Here is a 22678-nt window from a genome sequence, read left to right on the forward strand (position 1 = left end):
AAAATAGCCATAAGGGCTAAAGTTAATTAATGACTTAAGGTCATATGATCCCTCCTCTTGCCCCAGGATGGGATTCCTTCTGATGTATGCTTACTTAACCTTTTTGTGAAAAACTATTTATAAAAGCCTTCAATATGAGATCTCCGAGCCTCCAAAAGCAGGACTGCTCCAATGCATTACCTGTTTTTGAGTTAAAAATGTTCCCTAGTATTTTGCCTAACCCCCTTTGTTACAGTTTGCTTCCTCTTTCATCTGGAATAGTTGTGGAGTCTTTTCCTCTTCGCAGGTATTTGAAAATTATTACCGTCTCTCCCTAGCATCCATTTCTCCATACTAAGAAGCAGGAGAAATTTAGAAAAATTTAGAACGGAAATACACCAGGGCATCTTGACTTTACCCTGAGAAGATAGCCTCAGTCAGTAATACAGGTTGACAGGATTTGGGATTTATCAGAAAAATCAAGGTTCTCTGTAATACAGTGCCTCTTGCTAGTATCCTTTATTATCTGACCCTGCATCTGGAGTTTATCTGTGCTGATGCCATTAGCAGAAGCTGACCAAACTCAGCTGTATGTGATTTCTGAGACACCCCAAGATTGCAGGCTGGGTTGTAAAAAACGTTTCAGCCCTGTGACTTGAGTTTAGTCAGCACTGAACATGGGAATACAGGTAATTGGATCATAATTTCCATTTAAATGAAACTGCAAGAGGCTGTGAGTTCAGGGTATGAGTAGCGTAAGCCCTTGTGTTACAGGAACCAATTTGGGAGATAGATACGAGAGAAAATGCAAACAGGACCTATTACCAAATAAACTTTTTTTTTTTTTCTGATGCTCAGAAATGAACACGGCCTTCATTTTTATTCATCCATCACCCATCCATCATCCACATTATCCTTCATCATTGTTGCTAGCAGACATGATTTTCCTTAGCCACTTTTATTCCATACAGGAGCTTGTCTTGCATGTATTCATTTACTGTCTTCCTATGTTATGTGACATTCTAAAATCTAAACAGGATCAGGTCATCAGTCCCATTTTGTGTCTGTAGTACAGCCTCTAAAAATGCCAGTACATGAGAAGTATACGTAAGTAAATTGCACAAGGTGTTACTGTGATTCTATTCCATTGAAGTTGTATTTCTTAACATTTTCATATTTCTCAAAAGTGGGTTTTTTTGTTATTTTTAACATCTTTAATTTTTTTAAATCACTGATTATTTTTTGGACCTTGTTTGCTTTGGAGGTCAAATTTAATTCATGGTTCTCCATAATTTCCTTCCTACAGCTGTTGTTTTACTTGTTTCTCTCCAGTCTATTGATGCCTTGCTGTGTCAGAAAGGGTATTAAAGATAACTCCTGGTAGTCCAATAATCTGTCATCTCTTTCAGGACCCCAAAGTGTGTTTCATCTGGTCTTTGGGCTCTGACTGTTTTTATGGATTTGAAGTTACATGAGACTTGTTCTGGAGAGGTTGCTAATGTCTCCAGTTTTTCACTGTCCACCCCAGGACACATTGTTTTCACTTCTGGCATCTCACCTTCCATTTTCCTTGCAAGATGAAGAATGTGTTTAATTTTTCTGCAATACTTTATTCTGTTGCAAAGTACTTTTCATTGCTCTCCTTTGGTTCAATACCTCCTCTTATCTTTCATGTACTTCTGAAATCTTATGTTGGTTTCTTTACATCATTTATTTTTGGTATTTTATTTCCCAGTTATCCATTCACGATTTTCTTATAATCACCTTTTTCTTGACTAAAGCCTTTTTCCTTGTATGCCTCAAATGACTTAATCTTTCTCTCAGCAGTGTATAGCTTCACAGGTCAGCTTACCAGACTTTTTGTCTTTAATACTTCCTTTTAAGAAGAATGAATTGCTCATGAAAGAGGCTGAGGTGACAGAAGATAGGACAAGACTGGTATGGGAGTGCAGAGACATCAGTAAACTGATTGCTGTACCTGCATCCACAGTAGAGCACATAAGCAGACCACAGATGGGTTGCTGGTTGCCATGGAGGGGATGGATGGGACAGCAACCCCTGGCATGCCAGAGCTTTTGGGATGTTAATTAGAGGGGCTCACAGTAGGGCCAGACACCTTTTAGCCATCTGTGTTAAGGTGCCCAACACCATCTCCAACCATTTTCCCTTAATTTGTCTGTTAGCTGTAGCATTATTTGCGGTATATTTGATCTGCATCACTGGTTCTGTTGCACTGTTAGAAAAACAGGATTAAACACAGCTTTGATAGAGTCATATTTGCAAACATGATCAAATGACATGCGTGAACATATGGTCAGCATGTGAGATGCAGAGCCAGCAAGACTTGCTCATGGGTGTTGTGGGGTGTGAGAGCTTGGGTAACTTCAGCAAAAGCATCTAGGCATTAAGGGGTATTTTTCTGTCAGGGATACCAGGCCTGCCTTCAAGATTGCTAATCAGCATCTCTTGCAGCCTGATCCTGAGCTTTTAATCCAGTTTCCAATCCTAGAGATATCAGTCCTGCCCTGAGGTAATGGAAACAAGGATCTAGCCAATTGCTATCCCATGACAAAGTGTGCGGTACCGCGGAGGCTTTTGAACTGAAATCGCTGTGGCACAGTATCGAGGACAGCAGCAGTGCCTCATAATGAGGATTTTATTCCCCTTTGCCATACCGTTCATAATGTAGCAGTCTGGTTAAGCAGCACTGATAAGCTGAGTGGTTTGGCCCATGTATAATACTAATCCTCATAAAACTGACTCTGAAGTAATTGATAATTAAATCCCTGAACTCCTGTGATGGACTGCAAGTATTATAAGTGCATTAAGGGTTTTGTTAGTTTTACGTTATGCCAAGTAGAAAGTAAAGTAATGATGAGTGCTCCCTCAAGTGTGATCTCTAAGTGTGATGCTAAAGTGTGGTTGGTCCAGTGATCCTTCTACATCAGTAGGATATAGGACATGTGGTGGCATTGGCTGCAAATGCCTTATTAAGCAGTACTGCTCCTTTGGTGGTGCTTTGCTCAGGTGGGTCAGACAAGCAGTCTGACTATAAGAAAAAGAGTTCTGCAAAGTAGGTAAAATAGGAAGCCATTGAATTATGATATAGGTGCCATAGAGTCTCTGAAAGCTTAATATTTGTTTCTTTTTTGTAAATAGACTCTGCTCTTTCTGTGGGAAAGTTGTAATTCAAAACAAGCATTGAGGCATACTGTGTCTATAACATGTAAAATATTAATATGTTTTCCTTGGTTATAAAGACTTCTTGAAGCAAGTGTGTTAGGATTTGCATTCATTAGCTGATTATTTTGATGGAATTAATGTTTGATTTTGAAAAGTGCAACAGAGATCTCATCGTTAAAACTTCACTTTAATTATGCTCATTAATTTAACTTAATTCTACATTTTTCAGTAGTGTTTAGGGTATTTTTTTCTCAAAGAGTGAGTTAATGAAATGTTACTTCTTTATCTCATCTCTGTGCATTAAACTTGTCAGTCCTGAGGGTCTAGTTGCTCCTCTCATTTCTAAACAAGTCAACTTTCATTGAAGATAGAACTTACCCATAAATCCGGACTGCAATATTTCTTATTCCTCAGACAGACACAGATATATGCATTTATTTGTGTCTTTGCAAATGTATAATGTATTTAATCTCAAATGCCACAATATGTCTACGGCTTTCTCCCTGCAGGAAAGCTTTATTTTCATGTTTATTCTCAGGAATAGACAACCTAATAATGACCCATTAATTGAACATGATTTAATGATAGAAAAGAGGTTTCGAGGCTACTTCCTGAAATGTTGCCTTACTGCTACTCCAGCTCTGTCTGTACTTGCAGTCTGAGGTATTTGGGTTTGAATTGGCAAGCTTCTCAACTGTTTGATGAAAGAGGGGCAAGGGAATAGTTTAAAGAGGAAAATGTTCTCTGTCTTCTACTAACCTGCAGAGTTTTCAATTGACACTCTGTTTTCTTTGAGAGAGCAATCTGACTGTATTTCATTAAAAAAAAAATGGAATTCAAAGGAATGCACACATTTCCTCGTGAATTTTTGTAAGAACCTTGTCATCTTACTTGAGACAACACCATCTGCCACCTCTCTGCTCCAGTTACTGTGTCTTCAAGGAACCAAACCCCATTATATTAGAAGGGTTGTCTATTTGACAGTTGTAGCAAGTTGTCATTCATAAGAACAGTATGTGGAGCAATCTGGGTGGAGAAGCAGGCAAATACTTCCTACCTTGCCTCCTTCCTGGTGAGAGCCAAGTGTTGTCTGTGACTGGACACCCACAGCCCTTCTGAGCAGCCAGTGAGCAGCAGCTGGACAGCTGAGGTGCAGCTGCAGTGCAGGGAGGTGTTCTGGCTGCTCTGGGCTGCCAGTGGAAAATGCAATGAGTGAGACTCATGCAGGGATGATTTCTGTGCTGCAAGTTTTTGAGGGATGCCGTGCTTTTCACATTAGCTGCCATGCGAACGTGGACATTTGCAGCTTGAATGAATTGTGAGATGACAAGTTCTTGGGGTGTTGAGAATGTGCTAACCAGCCTTGGTTTGCCTGGGAGCTGGGAAGGCACAGAGCAGTTTTTTGGTGCTTTTAAATCTGAATCGTGAGGAGGTGAGCATTTACTGCCCTATGATGGTGGACTGACCCATCAGAAATTAGTCAATGTTCAGCAGTGACAACTGTTTGGCCTTTGGAATTGTACTGTCCCAGGCTTGACAGTATTTGGATGAGAGACCATAAGGACAGCTGGACCCAGTCTGCTCACTGCTGTTTAGGTGTAGATCATGAAAGCCTCTGTTTAAAAGCCCCTTTCCTCAGTTCTTGTTCAGAGAGAAGTTGTTATGTCTATACAGGGAAACCACAAAGGTAGTGGCAGCAGAAGAGATTTCTCAGCTTTGTGATTTGTTTCTAATCTGCAAAGATGGCAATGTTTGGGTTAACACTGAGCTGGGTTAACTCAGCTTGTATTATCTCTGACTGATGCAGTGACATTGGAGGTAAGTTCTTTACCCCAGATTTCCTGATACGAAATGAGAATAATGATATTCAAATCATCAGTAAGTGAGAGAAAATGACATCTAATGATTAAAGTTTCAACAGAAATGCTGCTAAAAAAAATTCAAAAAAAAGGGAAAGCAAAGAAAACCAAAAAGCCTTATGACCAGATAACAAAGACTTGCCAAAGATCCCTGAATTATGGAGTTTTAAAGTCTTGAACTGCTACTCTTTTTCATAAGACCATATCTGTATAACTAATTTCTTTAATTTTTCATTCATTTCAGCTAAAACATATTTCAAATTTCACTGAGAAGTTACATGAAAGTTGCTTTTTACCCGTGCACCAAGATGCAATTCTTGTGCAGTGGGACACATAAGAAGTGAAGTTCAGACTTTTATTAAGTGTCCCCAGGCACATCTAGTTTGTGTCAATCAGTCTGTAACTCAAAATATTTTTATGTTTCTGGATGGGAACAGCTTGAAGTGTCATAGAAAATCACTTGTGTGCATACAGACAACAATACTTAATTCTATAATTAGCTTCAGGCAGTGTGACAACTAGAAAGATTTTGCAGCTTGTTTTGGCAGATTTTTATTAAAATAAAAGGCGCTCATTAAAATAACTTTTGTTTTGAACTCCAGACCTTGTTTGCAAGAGTACTTCTATACTTTTAAGGAACAGAAATAAAGCAAAAAACATGCATGAGAAAACTTGATAATGTTTAGAACAGAAAATACATACAATAGGCTGATGTCTCATGTATTTTAATGAGAAAGAATACACAAAATTACTTAGCTTTAAAGATTTGAATGCATCCCTAATGAGGATAATGTCCTGTCCCCAGGTCTTCATGGTACAGAAGAACGAGATTACAAAGAGGAGAAGTAAAAAAATAATTTAAGGGTGATGATGAGTTCAAGATGCAAAATATTGTTAGTTCAGGGGGAATTTGAATTGAAGTTATAAACTAGAAACACACAAAAAACTATGAGAAAAAAACCCACTGAATCCTCTGCCCAAGTCTGGAAGAAGGACTTGGAAGAAAAGGTAAAGATGGTTGGGCAGTTTGTCACCAAAACCCTTTTGGTTTTAAGGAAATTCTTCAGTGACACTCGTGGTGCTTCGTCACAGACTGCAGAGAACAGTCAGTCTGGGGACTTGATGTGGGCATCCCTGTGGCTGAGCTGGGGACCTGGGAGTCTCAGGTGAGCCACACTGCCCTAGGCCAAGCACATTTGAAATGCTTTTTGAATAAAGCCATTTCTAACTTTATCCCACTGCGCCAGTGGAATTTCCCCTATTTTGTTGCAGGAAGTGTGTGATATTTATAGTTTGTTGCTGTAAAATGGAGACATCTCTCTCTCCACCTCAATTTTCAGAGGTGATCAAGAAAAAGAAGTCTCAGGTTATGTAGTCCAGGTGCCTTTTTTGGAAACCTGTAAAACCCATGAGAGACAGCCCCTTCTGCCTCTGAGCTGGGCAGGTTCCTTGCACCTGCAGCTGCTTACCATGAGCACTTGTCTTGGCTTCAGATCTGGAGTCTGCCTGGGCTTGGTCCTGTCACTGATGCAGCACATGCAATATTTTGCAGTGGGTAGGGAAGAAGTCTTGGCTTTGGAAGAAGTCTGGGTGCTTTGCAGCTAGCCACAAATCAGCTGTTGTAGACCACTGTCAAAGCAGCACTGCACAAACCTGGCAGTAAACTGATGGTGACCATCACCACTTAATCCCTTCTCTGTGCTAATGTGCCTGCTCTGCCCTTCACCTGCATCTGGAGCCCATGTCTACTTCTGAGCCCCTCTTCACAATATCCAAATGAGGCCACACTCAGGATCATAGTCCAAAATTGCCTCTGCTGGTGCCAGAAAAGTGAATGGGGATTTTAGCAGTCTTTTTTTACTCATTATAGATATTTATTCTTTTCATTTGGGTTACTCTGCACAGCATGTACTTCTCTGGGCTGGCAAAAGTGCTGCAGACATCCATCTCCTTGAGTCTTAATAAAGGCCTCAACCTGGGAAAAGTAGGTACAAAAATGCATTTTTAAGAGCCTAGAGTATATAAATTGTTTTGTTCATTGAGCAAGGAGCATTTTTTTACGTCTTTACAGGAATGTGTTTTATAGGAGAACAAAACTTTTTAGCTTGGTGTTACACCTATTTCTGTTTCAAAAGGAAAGGCTCAGTTATGTTAAACAAAGCTTAGCATTAGTATTGTGAGGAGGTACACAAATATCTTTCAAAATCCCTGTAACATTTTTCTGCTCAAAGGAGTTAGTCTTGTTTTCTCTAAAGTCTTCTCAAAGTGAAATGCTTCATTAAAATTAATAAGGCTGTGACCTACATAGTTTACAAAAGAATTAAATACTGTAATAATATGACCATATTCTTACTGTGCAGTTAATTTGTATTTTTCTTTGTATTATGAATGTTCACTTCTTCCTTTGAAGTTTGTGTCAGGCTAGTGTACAAATAGTGCTCACTGAATGAGAATGGAAAAAAGGGTGACTTTGTGGCCTTGTCTAGCAGAATATATTGATAGCTTTTAATGGTGCCTTGCCTCCTATCCCACTGGTCTTGATTAAACACTCTAGCATCTGGTTTTGGAGATTGTTGTTAATATTTTTGTAAAAAAAATATGTATTTTTGTGGCACAGGATTCCACAAGGAACAGGAATCTGGTATTCTCCAATCTAGGAAGAAAAGCTCTATCCAAATTTATGTACACTTGAGGTCTGGAGTCACTTGGTATCCAGACTTTCCTGCCAAAAGCAAACTCTAATCTTTGGTCCTTGACCTTGAAGGCAAGACTGCCATGATCATGGACCTTTGACCTGTGAAGGGAAAGAGGAACATGGATGATCCTGAAAATTTTCTGTATTTGCCTAGAAAAGTTTGCCTGAGCAAGAGCAGCAGCGTACAGGTTAGGACAGAAGCTGAAGACAGATGAGTGGTTAGTAACCACAGGCAGACGTCACAGCTGAACCACTGTTGTGGTGACTTCAGGTATAATTTCAGGTGTCATAAACCTGCTACTGGCACTCGTCTGAGACTTGGTGGATGTCACTCACATGGGCTGGTGTCTTAGCAAGGAGAAGTCCACCAGTGGAAATGGCCAGTGGTATGTTATAAAAGTAGGACTTCACTGGCCATGTCCTTGTTCCCCGGCTTGGCGCAAGAAAAGGGATCTTTTTTTAATGTAATTTGAAAGAAAAACTTCAAAGAAGTGTTTTCTTTGATGAAATACAAAGAAGTCATGTGTCCTTGAAGAGGATTGTTGCTGGTCTACAATACTTTCCAAAATCGGAACTTATGCATAGTGTGTTTGTCTCAGTGAGTTTTTTTAATTGGCACATACTAAATGTAAAAATAGAAAGTGATACAGCATTGAAGAAGATAACATTAAAGAAATTTGTAGCAGTGTTGAACTATGTTACTTTGCTGGAAGTTTGAGTTATTTCCCATGGGTACTTGGCACGTTTCACCATTTAAAAATGATTGTGACCTGTAATTTTTCTGCCAAATGTCTTTTCAATGCAGCAAAGAATAGGATGTCACTGCAGCCATTAAAACTTGTCTTCAGTCTTAATACTGCCTTTATGTAGCAGGGAGACACAGGTAATGCTCAGTGTCTCCCAGTTAATTTATTTAACAAACATTTCTTTCTTTTTCCTTTTTTCAGTTGATCTCAAGAAAGGATCATGTCCAAGTGCTGCAAAATCAAATCTTCCCAAGCCCTGCCCATCTGGACTTCGCCCCCCGGGTTATTCACGGTTGCCAGCAGCTAAGCTGACCGCATTTGGTTTTGTCAGGAGCTCAAGTGTGTCCTCTGTCTCCAGCAACCAGTCCAACGACAGTGCTCAGAGTGACCAGAGCAGGACAACTAACCGTAAGTCCCAAAAATGCCCTTCTTTCTGGAGGGATAATAAACAGATGTGTTCCAGGATTGTCCACACTGAAGTTTCCATATAGTTCAGGACTAACGAAATCTGTGTAGTACTTGCTAATCGCTTTTGTGCCACTGACTTTGGTTTGGTATCTTGATTGCCCAGTGACGTTTTTAAAAAATATTAATAATAATTATTGAATATTAATAAACAATCATTAAATTCTAACAACTATTTAAAATATTAATAGCAAGAGATGAGTAGGGCCTGAATCCTGAGGAGGTTATTTTTCCCTGATACAGAGAAAATTCCATTAAGAGTGAATCTGAGGCATTCTTTCTTGTGTTTTGTTTTTACCTGGAACATCCCTTCTTACAAGCCAAAATAATAAATAAATAGAGTGAACTGTGTTTGGCAAGTGCATGGCAGCCAATGCAGACCAGGACAAATACTATCTTAAAATAAGAGATATAGTCTTTCTCATCTACTTTTCTTCTGCTTCTTAATATTCAGTATAAAAAATTTAGTTTAGAAAATTGAGCAAATACTGCCAGCGATATGAAAGGGATAAGGACTGGTATCGTAGTACATCTACCAGACTTTGAATTATCCCTTTGGCAGAAATGTCATTCCAAAGCCTATTTTCTGTAAAGGCTGTTAATTTTATTAAGTACAAAATAATACCCACTGGATTGTGCAGTCCTTGGGAAATGTGCGCATGCCCTGGGCTCAGAGCAGAAAGGGGGATTGAGGGATTTTCATGCCCATTTTTCTTTGAAGACTGGATTGAGCCTGAACTGTGTCAATATCAAAGCAAGTGGTATCAGCCCAGGAGGGGTGCAGACAGGGCCACCAGGTGACATGAAGCAGCAGAGGAGACAAGATGCTGCAGGCTCCTAAATGTTTCACTGTTTGTATTAGTTTGAAATTAATAAAATAAATACAATTTATTAATATAGTCCATAACCCTAAGGATTTTCTCTTTCCCCTTTACATGGGGTGATTGAAATGCAAAAGACTAATGTCAGCAGGGACTTTTAACTTTTCCAGTGCCCCCAAACATGCTTGTACCAAACATGCTTGTATCTTGTTTTACTGTTGGACTGATCACTCATTTTTGGTCATTTCCTAATAAACTTTACTTTGAGTTTAGTCAACCTCTTTCTCTTTGTGCTTTTACCCTCCATTTATGCCTTTGGTCCTTTTATCTGGTGTAGTAATTTTTTAGTCTTTATTTACATAAAGCCTGTGTTAAGGACAGAATTACCTGATATCTGATTAGATCTAAGCTATGTCTCTGCAAGTAATGTTGTTTAGCAATTTCAGGTGGGAATCTGAAAAAAAATGACATCTGTAGGTACAGCACTATCCTTGAACACACTGGATATAGACAGGTTCATACAAATCTAAAAGCAAAATGCTCCAAGCTGCTGAATTTGAATCCACTGATTTCTATTGAAAAAACTGTGGAAGAAGCGTTAGTAAATCAGGCATAGGAAGTTACATCTGATTCTTCAGTTCTCTTAAAAGAAGTTGATTTTTCTGGTGTATTTTGATGTTATCTTTGTACATTAGTTCCATAAAAACTGAAAACACATTCCAGTCACTGGAAGGATGTGGAAGCATTTGGTTTCAGCCGACTCAGCTGAGGATGGTAGCACTCTTTAGTGTTGGGACCAGGATGTTGTGACTGGCTTGTGCATATTACAAGATCAGTTTTGATGGGTACGAAAATTACCCAGGGGAAGTGTTCTGCTTGCAAGAATTCATGTAGAGATGAGCTTAGCCCATCACCTGATGAAAAACAGCACCTATGACTTTGCTCTTGCTGCCAAGTTAAATAACTCATGGAAGCTGTTGTCTAGTTTCCTTCCACCTCCATCTGAATGCAAGAGAATGAGCCCCTCCCAGGGGCCATCTCTTTCACATGCCTCCTGTGACATGCACAGCTGTCTGGCCCAGAAGTCTTTTACTTTTCTTTAGTTCCGAAAGGACAGTTCTTCCTCCTGGAAAAGAGTGAGGGAAGGAGAAGGTGTGTTGCCAAGCAGGTGAGGACACACCTGGTGTTTAGGGTGCCAGCCCTTGGTAAGTCATCACACAAGGTGACACCTAACATCAGCTGCTTGCTTTGGATTAAAGACAACATGACTCCTGTTCATGGGGCAGATAGGTAGGAAGGAAAAATGTTTCTTTACTGTTAATTTATTAACTTTCATAGAAATGTTATCTGTATGAAACAGTACCATCTTTTTCTATTTATAGTCAGTGTGCCAGCAAGAGTTAAATTGCTTGCCCAGGCACCCAGGGAGTACAAATTAGTTGCTTTCTATGCTACCACAGCTTATTTAACACAGAGCAGCAGTGCACTTCAACATGCACAGAAAGGATGTCGTGGAGAAGTACTGGCTCAGGAATCTTAGCATGACATATTTCTTCCCATCACTGTCTGCTGAAAGAACAGTCTTATTTAAATTAAATAAATAGCTGATCCTGTAGCTACTACCTGAGAGCATGTCTTTGACTAAATCAGGTCTCCTAGAGGGCAAGAAAAGTTTTACCATTAATTTCCTAGCTCAGTAGGGTACAAAAATGCAAAATTATCTTGCTTTAGGAGTCTTCAAACACATGTAACACTATTTTCTATTTAAGCAGCATCTCCGCATGTCAGGGAGACAAAAGTAGTTGATAACATCTTACAAGTGTGCTTTTGTTATAAACAGAGGAACTGCTACTGTTTTAAATCAAAGGCCTCATTTCAAAATCATGGCAAAGTGTAGGTTACTAAAAAGCCAGTGACTATGGCTAGGTGAGAGGAAAACACTGGTTTATTTTAGGGACAGAATGTTTTAGGGTAAACAGTGATTCTTTAAGGGACCCCAGTGAGATCCTGTTCTTGCTTTTCTCTCCTCTGCCAGATGTCTTGTGGTGCTAGTTCTGCCTAAACACATTTCTTTTCGGCTAGTGTCTCTGTCTAGGGAGCAAAATCCACTTGTTTAGAATAAAGAGTCATAATGTTTGTGTTGAGGGGAAGTTTGCTAATGTAGCTGCAATGTGGCAGCTTTGTTCTTCACCAGATTTCTCCCCTTCCTGTGACCTGATCTAAAAGCAGAAAGCCTGGATGTGCACAGAGCCTGTGCTGTGCTTCTTGGTTGACTTTCTGACAATACCTCACATATTCATATTGACTCAATTAACTGGATTTGAAGCTTTTTCCCATGGAGAGACAGGACACACTGCTCAGTACTTGTTTGCACGTCCTCAGGTCTTTCCTGGAGCTCCATCCCAGGACTGTGGGTATCAGCCAGGCTGCTCTTTGCCAATAACATGCCATCAGTGACAGTCTTGCCACCAGCTACTAATCAGGATCAGTTGTAATGAGGCTCTGCTCCTATGAGGTCCTGCCCAGTTTTGTGTTGAAACTGTAGGGGCACCTCTGGGAAAGCCCAGGCTGAGGATCAGCTCCAGGTGCTGCCGTCAGTACTCCACAGATCTGTTCTGTGCCACAGATAGGTTTGTCCACTAATACTTTTATTCAAGATTACATGAAAAATTCAAATTTAGCCCCACCTCTGGTGTACTACTTTTGAGGGTGTAAAAAAAAGCCTGATATTTTAAACCATTATTCTTTATTTAGAAAAAGAGGGGTTTGTATGTCTAAAAACTTGTTGCTTGTTTAAGTTCGAAATTGACTAGAATTGAAAAATTGAGGTACTTCAGTCTAAGAGGAGTGTGAACGTGTTCTACAGAATATGAGAAAGAGTGAATGACTAGAAAGTCATGTTGAAGTTGAAACCACTGTGATTAGGAGTGAAGAAAAACAATTGTGTAAACATAAAGAGAAACTTCCAATTTAAACAACTTGCAGCAAAATACTTACCTTTGTGTATTTTCCTTTGGAATTTTAAATACACCATATGGAAGCTTCCCCTGTGTCTGCTCCAGTAAATTTTGCATTAGAGGTTCAGGTCATCCCCCAAAGGCCCACAGTTGTGGGATGTGGTTCCTAGTATTATCTTGTGATTCTGCAGTGAGGTAACACATACCTTCTGTTTTACTGGTTTGAGGGGCTTAGAGTTCTCTCACTTGCATCTGCATTTTGAGTGATCAGCTGAATGTCCTGCTCACATAATTAGCTTTGTGTACTTCATCAGCATAGACTCTAACTTGCTGTAAGTAGCTCGTGGGAAAGAGTTTGTCAAGCACTGTGGAAGAACTTGATGTCTGGAGGACTAGAAGAAGGGTGGATTGTTTAGAATGGGTTAAGGTATGCTAACTGCTATGAGTTCAGGAAATTGAAGAATGTCGGTATAATATTGGGAAATACTTCATAGTCATGAGGTCTACCAGTCTGTTAAATAATCTTCCAACTCAAGTGATGAAATCCCTGTTGCTTAAAACTCTTTAAATAGAACAATAGGACGGTGTTAGAGGCAATTCTTCTCCATCAAAGTGCTAGACTAGAAGACATAATGCTATTCAATATCTACCCACAGCTCTGAGTGCTGAAGCAATTTATTTTGAGACTAAACAAGAAAATGGTGATGCATATTTCAAAACTTGTTTTAGTATCTCACGACAGCTATTGTTTTGTTAAAAAATACAGAAGAAGGAAACTACATGTTTTATTGATGTAAACCTCCATGATTCTTTCTTCAATATATATATTTCTCACTCGTTTTTGACCTTGCATCACCTGGCCTTGCTAAATGTTGAATTTCAATTCTAATAAGCAAAAATGTCAAAGTGTCAGATTCAGGTGGGTGGAGAAATGAAGAAATTAAAGTGAGCACAGAAGACTTGAATAGACGCCTAATTGCCTCCAAAATGGGTAGAACATTCAAAATTGTCACTTGGTAGACAGGTATACCAGTTTTTCTTAAATGCATAAGTAGTATGTAAATATGAAGAATTTCCTGCATGAAAATACTTTCCAATCATATTTCTATGACTGATTTTCTGTTCAGTTTTCTACATGACAAATTCAAATTTTTTTTCCCCCTTCTGATCTTGTTCTGATATTAATGCCTTGATGGAAGAATTACTTTATGCCATCGTTTCACTGTGAATAGGACTAAAATAGAACAGTATTGAGATTCTCAGCTTTGTAAGGTGACGCATCTGGAAAAGTGCAGTATGCCAGCCAGGAAGAGCAAGGGATATAAGACATTTTAGCTGCCTTAACTTAGCAGCATTTACTTTTAATACTCCAGTTGCTAATGATGGGGGGGGGGGGGGAAATTCAAATAATTATTTGGGAGTGTGGGCACAGAGGTTTCTCTCTGTTTGCAGAGATTGAAAAAAAGTGCTGAAGTATAATTTGGCTAATAATTTCAAGGGGTTTTAGATATGGTGCTTGTGATAGCATTTTAAATGTGGTATTATTTTAATACCTTAGCTAATGTCTTTGCTATCCCCGTTGTTACCTCTTCCCCTGCCCAGCAGAGCACATGGCAGAGGAGGAGCAGTTCCACACTGGGAGGATCTTCACCACCCCTTGTAATGGATAAGTAAAGGCAGGAAGATCAAGTTGGTTTGGAAATGCAGAACTACTTTTATATGAAGATGCCAACCTGAAATATTTAAGGGGTTTCAGTTTTGCTGGGCTTAAGTTTATCAAAACTGAAGAAATCCATGAAACTGAATTCTGCAAAGCTTACTTTTTATGAGTGAAGAACTGCTGAAGAATTTGCCAAGCTCTAGTGCCAGCTCAACTCGAGTGCTTAATCATCATGCTTGTTATTGTTATAAAGTGCCATATAAAAGCTGTGGTTATAGTGTAAGAAGTCCAGTCTGGGAGATTCTGTGTCTGTGTTCTAAAATTGTCCTGGCTCATACCCGGCAGCTCCAGTTCCAGTTTTTGGCACTTATTTCTGTCTGGCTCTTAAAAAGTGGCTTAATTATCCGCCTCACTTTTCTGTCGGTAAGATGGGGTGGAAGAGTACAAATGTTTGCACATGTATTGGGTGATGGGATGACAAAGAAAAAAAAGATAGTGACAAATCCTCTTTCCTGGCCCATTTCCACACAGGATTATTTGACTGATTATGTGCACCTAATTTAGTCACGGCGACTCTTAGTGTCGCAGAGGGGTAAAAAGTAGTTCAAACCACTTGCACACCAGGCTGCCACACACCAGTTTCACTGGAGAAGGCAGTGCTTTGCCCCAGGATTAGATTATTCCCATTACAAACACCCAAAGTGTCTCTGTCCTTTAACTCTGTGGGAAGATGTTGATTCAATGATCAGTGTCCTGAATGTAGCTACGGTCGCAACCTTCTTGGTGTCCCTATACTGGGAGGTTTCATCAACCCCTTCTTTATTTTAAAGGTGCCCTGTGGTTGATTTTGGGCTTCCCTGGGCAGCGGGAGATGTTGACTGCTTTATTTATTGCAGTATGATTAACTTCATAAATTTCTTAGAGGGATACAAAGAAAGAAGTGAAGCCATTTTTAAAACAACTTTTTTTTTTCAATCTTTATCACATTTTTTAAAACATCTAGTTTTCAGTGATCCTGAAGGATATCCCCTCTGGTAGGGATGTGAGAAAGACATGAGGAAGAAGAGAGCTGATAGTGCAGTGTGAATTTTACAGTCTAGGGAAAGGCCTCAGTCCGTCCAGAGCCCCTAACAGGCACATGCACAACACTCCTCTTTCTGGGGACACTCAGCACTTGGAACAGTGGCACTTAAAATGTCCTTTTGAAAATATGAAGACAAGCAGCAGCTGGAATATGTCTGTCACATCCAAATTAAAACCCCTCTTAGGACCAGAAAGCTCACGATAAATTGTCTCCTTTTCATACTCTAATCTTCCTATTCTATCTGTTGTGGGGGGAAATACTCGTTTAGAAGTGAACCCTGTGGGTATTCATTGAAATGGATTAATCTTTTAATTTAGCCCAGAGAAAAATTAAGGAATAAAGCTTTGAAGAAATGAGAACTCATCCATTTCCCTTTTTCTTTTTTTTTTTCTAATTTTTTTCTCTTTTTTTTTCTCCCTTGCCTTCTAAAGGAATCGCAGTTAAAATCTTCATAATCTCCCACTAATGAAGTACGACCTTGCAGGACTTTTGAGAAACTTTCTGCTCACTATGTCCCTCTCATACATTTCATTTCAGTTTATAAATCAGTACTTAAAAAGGGTTAACTTTGGATGTCTAGATATGGGGCTCATCACTGGCATATTCCATTGACTTCATCTGCAGTTTTTGTGCTTTCTGAAATTCAAGCCTATGGTAATCTAGATGCATTCAACTCCATAAAGACACATCTTCAAAAAGCACCCCATATTGCCTCTGGTTCAGTTCTCCATTTTGTATTGTCTGTGAGGTTGAAGCCAGTGAGCACAGTGAGGCATTCTGGCTTTGAAATCTTTAAGTAAATCAAACAGTTGCCTGACTGAAACAATTACTGTCAGTGACAAAAATCATTACAGACTCTATGATAGTAGGCTTTCTTCCAAAGATAACTTTCCCCCCCCTCAAAAATAAGTGTCAATTTAAAGATACAAGAAGTTCAATATGGTAGTTATGAGCCAACTTTGAGTCACAGTGAGACAAAGAAAAATACCTATGTCACAGTTTGGAGTTATGTAAATTTTGAAAAGATTTTTAAAATTATGTTTTCCCTTGTGTGATTTCTGCTTAGGGTCAGTGAGGCTGTTAGCTTGTTTTTCTAAACAAGAAGCAAATAAGCTTGAGGTTCAGTGTTTCTTTGATCTCTTTCAACAAGGACCAAATTCAAAATGTGAAACGGAGATGATCTCCTTGCAATCATATTATTGATAGCTGTAATCAAAAGTAAAATGTTGTGAATTTGTCACACATACAGTTCAGTCCAATTGCCTTACCAGCAATAAACAGGACCAAAGTTATAAGTAATGTAAATATTACTGGCAAATCGCATTTAGACCAAAATGTTTCAGAAAACAAAACTGTCCTCTTTATAGAACATGAAAAATCAATTAACAAAATGATATGCTCTTGCAAAATGAAGTGTGGATAATGAACACAAACAAATGGGGATTTGGAAAAAGCCTGTAAACTGTCCCTTTTGGGAGGGAGAGTGACTGATTAGTTGAGGAGGACCATGGTGGATTAGTGCAGGTATATATTAACAGTGGAGCAAAGGAAGACAAACTTCAAAGATGTTTCTAATCTTTGATCCTATTAGGAATCCTGCTGAAGACTTGTGAATTCTAATTTAGCAGGGTGAGAAGTGTTACAGCCAAAAGAGTGCAGCACTATTTTTAGAGGAAAAACTTTTTCCATGTAGAGGTTGGGCTGGAATATCACTCATGACATTTTTTTCCATCACACTAAACTAGTCCGAACAGGTTAAGATTGAGGTCATTTATGTAAGTCTTCCAGTTGCTTTTAAGAGTATCTGAAATAAAGGAAGGAGTAGCATCTTTTGCAGCTTTCATTATTGTCATGAGTCTATTAGTTGTGATCCAAGAACCTGAAAATTGCAGTTTAAACAGCTTTCTTCTGGCTTGCTGCTCGACAATCTCTAGAGGCCTGCACAAGATTACATGAGGTTGTAAAAAGCTCAGAATGTAGTAGTTCTTTGTCTTGTGACAGGTGTGAGACCATAGGCTGTCAACCTGGGATTTACAGAGTTAATTTAAATACTAGAAGAAAGCTGACTGAAGTCTCAAACAAGTAAAACCACCACTGGCAGAAAAATGACAGACTGAGACCCTCCATCCAAGAACACTAAGCTGAATAAAGCAGGAACAATTGCACGCTCCTTTCCTCCAGGGTGGCAGTTATCAGAAACTGTGGGCTGTTGGCACACAAGGCATCAGTGACACCACCACCAACAGTAGCAGATGTTCAGTCTTTTGGAGGTGAGCCCAAGAAATGATAGTATGCTTCCCACGCGGCAGCTTTAAGGGGTCTACCTGTTGAATTGGTGTGGTTGGAGGAGAAAGGTGCTGCCATTTCTGTGGTTTACAAACAGGCCTTTGACTGTCTGTTCCCTATGGCAAGGAGTCAATTAAGCTGGGCTACACGGTGTAAATCTTTAATAAATGCTCTTCTCAATTTCATGATCTGCTCATCTGTCTTGACACATTGTAAGTTGCCATCACTACTTCCACAGAAAGCTAAACAGTCAGAAATACTTATGCAGAAATATGAACATTCAGGATGAGAGAACAAAGTGCTCTGATTCAAAGGTGGGAACTGGACCTCGCTGGAAGAGCTGTCAGTGTTCCCACATAAACCTTGGCATTGGATCGTGCGTCAGTGGGGTTTGTCTCAGAATGGGGCACGTCACTCACTGTGTGCTGATTCACCAAGCAGTCATAAGGGTACTCTGCTATTTTAGTGCACTCTGCCTGGATTGGGCCATTAGGCATTGAGCACTGTGTGTGTTTCTGTGTAAAAGGGCAAAAACTGCTAACCAGAATGCAATGGAGATGGGTGCATACACTGGCCAGCTGGGGGACTGATGCCAGCAGCAACTTCTGGCAAAACTAATGCTGCACAGTGGACCTTGGTGAGACAAAATGAGGCCAGACCAGTTTGTTTTTGCATGTCACGAACCTTTCTCCAGCTGAACATGACATGACATCAATCTTTTTATATTTGTTTTCTTATTTAAAGTAAGCCTGCCAAAGAAAATGAATTCCATTAAAGTCCTTAATTAAGCTACCACAAAGAAAGAAAATAGCTTCTAATTTGGAGAGAAGAGTCAGAATACACCCTTGTACCCCACCATTAAAAACAGAGAATGAAGTTAAATGAAGGTAAATGAGTTGTCTCCTACCACTGCCGTGCATCTCAGAAATAGTGTGCATTTCTGGTGTCCTGGTAGTGAAATATTGAAGTTTAGTCAGTGGTTAACTTCCTGTCTGTCACACATTGGAGTTACACTGTGCTCCTGCCAGCCATTCCTGAAAAGGTATGCACAACCTCCAGAGAAACTAAGCAAAACTGAATGAGGAATGCTGAGTTTTGAATAAAGTGGCATACCTCAATCAAAACATCTTATGGCCAAATCTCGGAAACCCTTGTATTGTCTTCCCCTGCTGCTAAACTGTATGGAATAGTGTGGGCTGGAGTTCAGTCTGTGCCTTCATGTGTATGGTGTGATTTTTTGGGTTTAAACAAGAGAATTAAAAATGCATCACTTTTTACCAGGATTTTTCTCCTTAAAAAAAGAATGTATAATTTATTTGATGCTTTTTATAAACCTTCTGCTCAGTTCTTACTACACATGAGACACTCTACAAATTAGTATTACTTTTGTAATCTGAGGACAGGGGATTTCCCAATGCATGTTATTACAATACTTTTATTTAAACTGAAGGCCTATTTTTAGATGCTTGGATGTGTCCTGGGATAAAACATTCTTTCTCTGACATGTTCTAATGTTGACTAAATGCATTATGTACTGCATGTAGGTATCTAAGGAATTTTAATTGTCTCAGAGGTACACAATAGTGTTTTAGAATTAGGATATTTATCACTTGTCATAGCTTGTAAATTTAGATACAGAACAGGCCTGTACACTGTCAAACTGTGTGGGAAAGAGGAATAAGAGGTAGCGTCATGGTCTCTGTATGCCTTCCAAAGAATAGTTTGGAAGTATGTTCTAAAAATGTCTAAGATGTAGTTTAAAAAGGTGTCATTTAAAAAAGCTTAAATCTGAAGGAAAGATGCAAAAAAAAAAAAAAAAAAACCGTAAAAGAAAGAAGCTGATGCTAAGAAACTGTGTCTTGTGCACACGAGTCAGTCCCAGTTCTTTGGCAAAGCGATTGCTGCTCTAAGAAATGTACTGAATTATGCATGGCTTACCAACAGTCCTGCTCTGGAGCTCAGTTGTGATGGCTTCGGGGAATGTGTGCACTCCTGAACTGTCATCTCTCTACCCATTGTGTGAATCAAAAGTACCTGCAGATAAAAAATTCAGATTAATTGAGAAAAGCCTCCAAGCAGCTCACTAAGTGATAGAAGCTTGCTATCAGTCACAGCTGGAAGATAAAACTATGGACTGTCATGGTAAACAATTTGCAGCTACAGTTCATTTGGTATTCCCCACTTTGAAGCATGCCAGCTATCATGTTAAAAAAAAAAAAAAAGCCCAACTATTCCAAAACATCAAGGACTGGTACATTTTAAATCAGACTGGCTTTTTCTTGGAGCCCACAGTTTTGTTACTGTAATTATTGATTTTGTTTTTCTTTTTAATTGGGTTGATGGCAAACATTTCCCTGAGTGGTATCTCAGCATCTGTCATCAGGTGGTTTCTGCTCTTAGCCAGGGTAGTGGGAAGCATCTTGGCAGGGTTGCAGCAAAGCAGCAAGGTCCATTTATGACTTCTCCCTTGCCCATATAGCCAGATATTTGGAATGATTATCCTGCTTGAATACAGTATAATGTCGATTTATAGCTCTTTAAGTGTGGTCATTCTGTTAGTGTTTGATTTCAACATGCCTGTGCACTACCTGTTTTGCTGTTCTTCTCTCATTGCTTTAAACAAGGAACTCCCTCTCTTACTGCTGCTGCCCATCACTTGCATGCCACCAAGTGATGATTTGGAAGACTGGTGCTAAATAAGAATTGTGGTAACATTTACCCTCTACTACAGCAGACACAAATCTTCACCCTGGTTTTTTTGCAGTTTGTAATTGACTAATGAAATGTATATGTAATTAGCTTTGATAATGCTTGCAGGAAAATACTGCATGCTTGTTTGAAAGTTTACTTCACTATAGGTATTTTAGAGGGAAGTTTTTTGGGGAAGGAAGCTCTGATGGAGTTTTTAGATGTTTTTCAGTGGGTGGATTGTAAAGAAGTCAGGGTTTTCCCCAGACTTGGATTTCTGAATTTTTTGCAACTTCCATTGCCAGCGGTCCCTGCTTGATTTAATGCCGTCACTTGGAGCCAGGCTAGGTGTGCTGGCATCTCACATTGGCAGCTGGGTGAACCAATTGTGGTGAATAATGTGCTCGGTCTCATTAGCCCTGTGAGTGTGCACAAATCCTGCCTGTGGCTAGCAAGGTGCTGCTGCCTCTGCCTGTGAGTGTGGGGTAGAGGGCCGGGCTGCTGCTACCTTCGAACATTTCACCTCGTGCAGCTGCAGCGCTTGGAATCTGGGGGTCCCGCTGCACCAGGAGTGCAGCTGAGAACCAAACATTCTCAACTTTCTTGATTCCTGTCCTTGGCTTGGCATTGGACCTGATAATATTAATACAATTTTGTCTTGAGAGTGGAACACGAGATGTAGGAGCCTACTGCTATAAAATAAACTGGGTTGGTACAGCACTTAGCATGTTTTATGTCCCCCAATATGTAGTGCATATTCCTGCATATCAAGTGGTAGGTTATTTACAGCATTTTGGTTGCACTTGGAATAAATTTATTTAAATTTAACTTCTCTTCATCATTAGCTTGCAGACCTGGAGATAAATAAGCCACAGCTGACATTGGGCTTCCATCGCATTCTATTCTGCTTAGCAGATTTTTAACTGTTCAGTTATGGCAACATTTTAGCAAAGATACACGAACAAATCACGTTCTATAAATTGCTGTTCATATGGTAAGGGCTGGGGGGCTTTAGGTTTTACACTTTCCTTCTTTTTTTTGCAATATTGTCCTGCAGATGAAGCAGTTTTTCCAGTAGTGATTCAAAGGAAATGGATACATGGTATAAAAAATTTCAGAGCAATCTGCAAGTGCTGAGAGATGGCAAAAGACAGCTTAGCTGGGGGTGGCCCTTGCACCCACCCTGATCAGGAGTCCTAAACTGTCCATGAGCCACAGGGGTTTTCAGCACAGGGCTTCAAGACAAACTCTCCAAGAACTCGGAGTGATGCATGGGAATTAAACAGTACAAGTACAGGGAGTAATTAAGGGCTTAAGGATCACTTGCACTCATACTAACTTGAGTAATTGTTTTCATTGGCTTCATAAGGTCTAGTCAGCGCCGTATACCTTGGAAGGAGAGGTCTCCAGCAATCTCCTGCAGCACCAGCTGGGAACTCATATCATCCAGGGAACTTGGGAACAAGGTGTTTTCCACCATGACTGCAAGTGGGAACTCCAAAAATAACAGATAAAAAGCAGCCTACGTTTTCAAATATCTCACTTTTGTTTAAAAAAGCCCCCATAACAGATTATTAAACACTTGAGGGTTAATCTGTTTACAGCTGCAGAAAGAGCTCCAGTCAGCTGAAATATGGAGAGCCTCTCCATACAGTAGTGTTAGTACCAGCTCCACTGATTCTGTAGAAATTGCCTGCACTTTCCTGCTGGCTGAAGGGATGCAGTGTGGTGACAGATTTTAGCATTTCTGTGTTGCATGATATAGTTAGACACAGAAACCCTTATTTTCAGTGGATGAACCTGTTCAGTCAATTTTTTTGGCTCTTAAAGGCAGTTTGATACATCGATACTTCTAAAGAAATTTCTGTCAAAAAGCTGTTGGTAAATCTTCCAGAAAACTGTTGGGAGGCAGGCAAGTGTTGTTATCACTGCCTTGTGAAAAGGAGCTTCCACATGAGCCATCTTGGAGCTTATCTGAAGATTTACGTGGGATATTTGAAGCCCAGGTGCCTTCAGCTCTCTGAACCTGCTGTGTCCCAGGATACTTGGTCTGAGACTCAGAGATGGGCTTTCTGGGACCACAACAGGGAAAATGACCACCAGCTGTGGGAACAATGAATTGGATGAGAAGTTCACCAAAACCATGTCAGGGGAAGCATGATAATTCTTCGAGACCGCGTTTGAAGTGTTCTGACACAGATGTCACACTTAGCCACTTGTTCTCAGCTCCAGTGGAACAAAGCTCTGCTTCCTTG

At 39.8% G+C, this 22678-nt stretch overlaps 1 protein-coding gene across 3 annotated transcripts in view; it reads left to right on the forward strand.

The window, feature by feature from the left end:
- Positions 1-22678, forward strand: part of MTUS2 (microtubule associated scaffold protein 2) — a 232592-nt gene that overhangs the window by 83274 nt on the left and 126640 nt on the right. For all 3 annotated transcript variants that reach the window (XM_066175947.1, XM_066175949.1, XM_066175948.1), the window contains one exon: positions 8664-8870. In XM_066175947.1, the coding sequence (XP_066032044.1) occupies positions 8664-8870 (207 nt within the window). The remainder of the gene's footprint in view (positions 1-8663; positions 8871-22678) is intronic.

The sequence above is a fragment of the Chamaea fasciata genome, unplaced genomic scaffold, assembly GCF_029207755.1.
Source record: "Chamaea fasciata isolate MVZ Bird 193981 ecotype frontalis unplaced genomic scaffold, bChaFas1.0.hap1 SCAF_2, whole genome shotgun sequence".
NCBI lineage: Eukaryota > Metazoa > Chordata > Aves > Passeriformes > Sylviidae > Chamaea > Chamaea fasciata.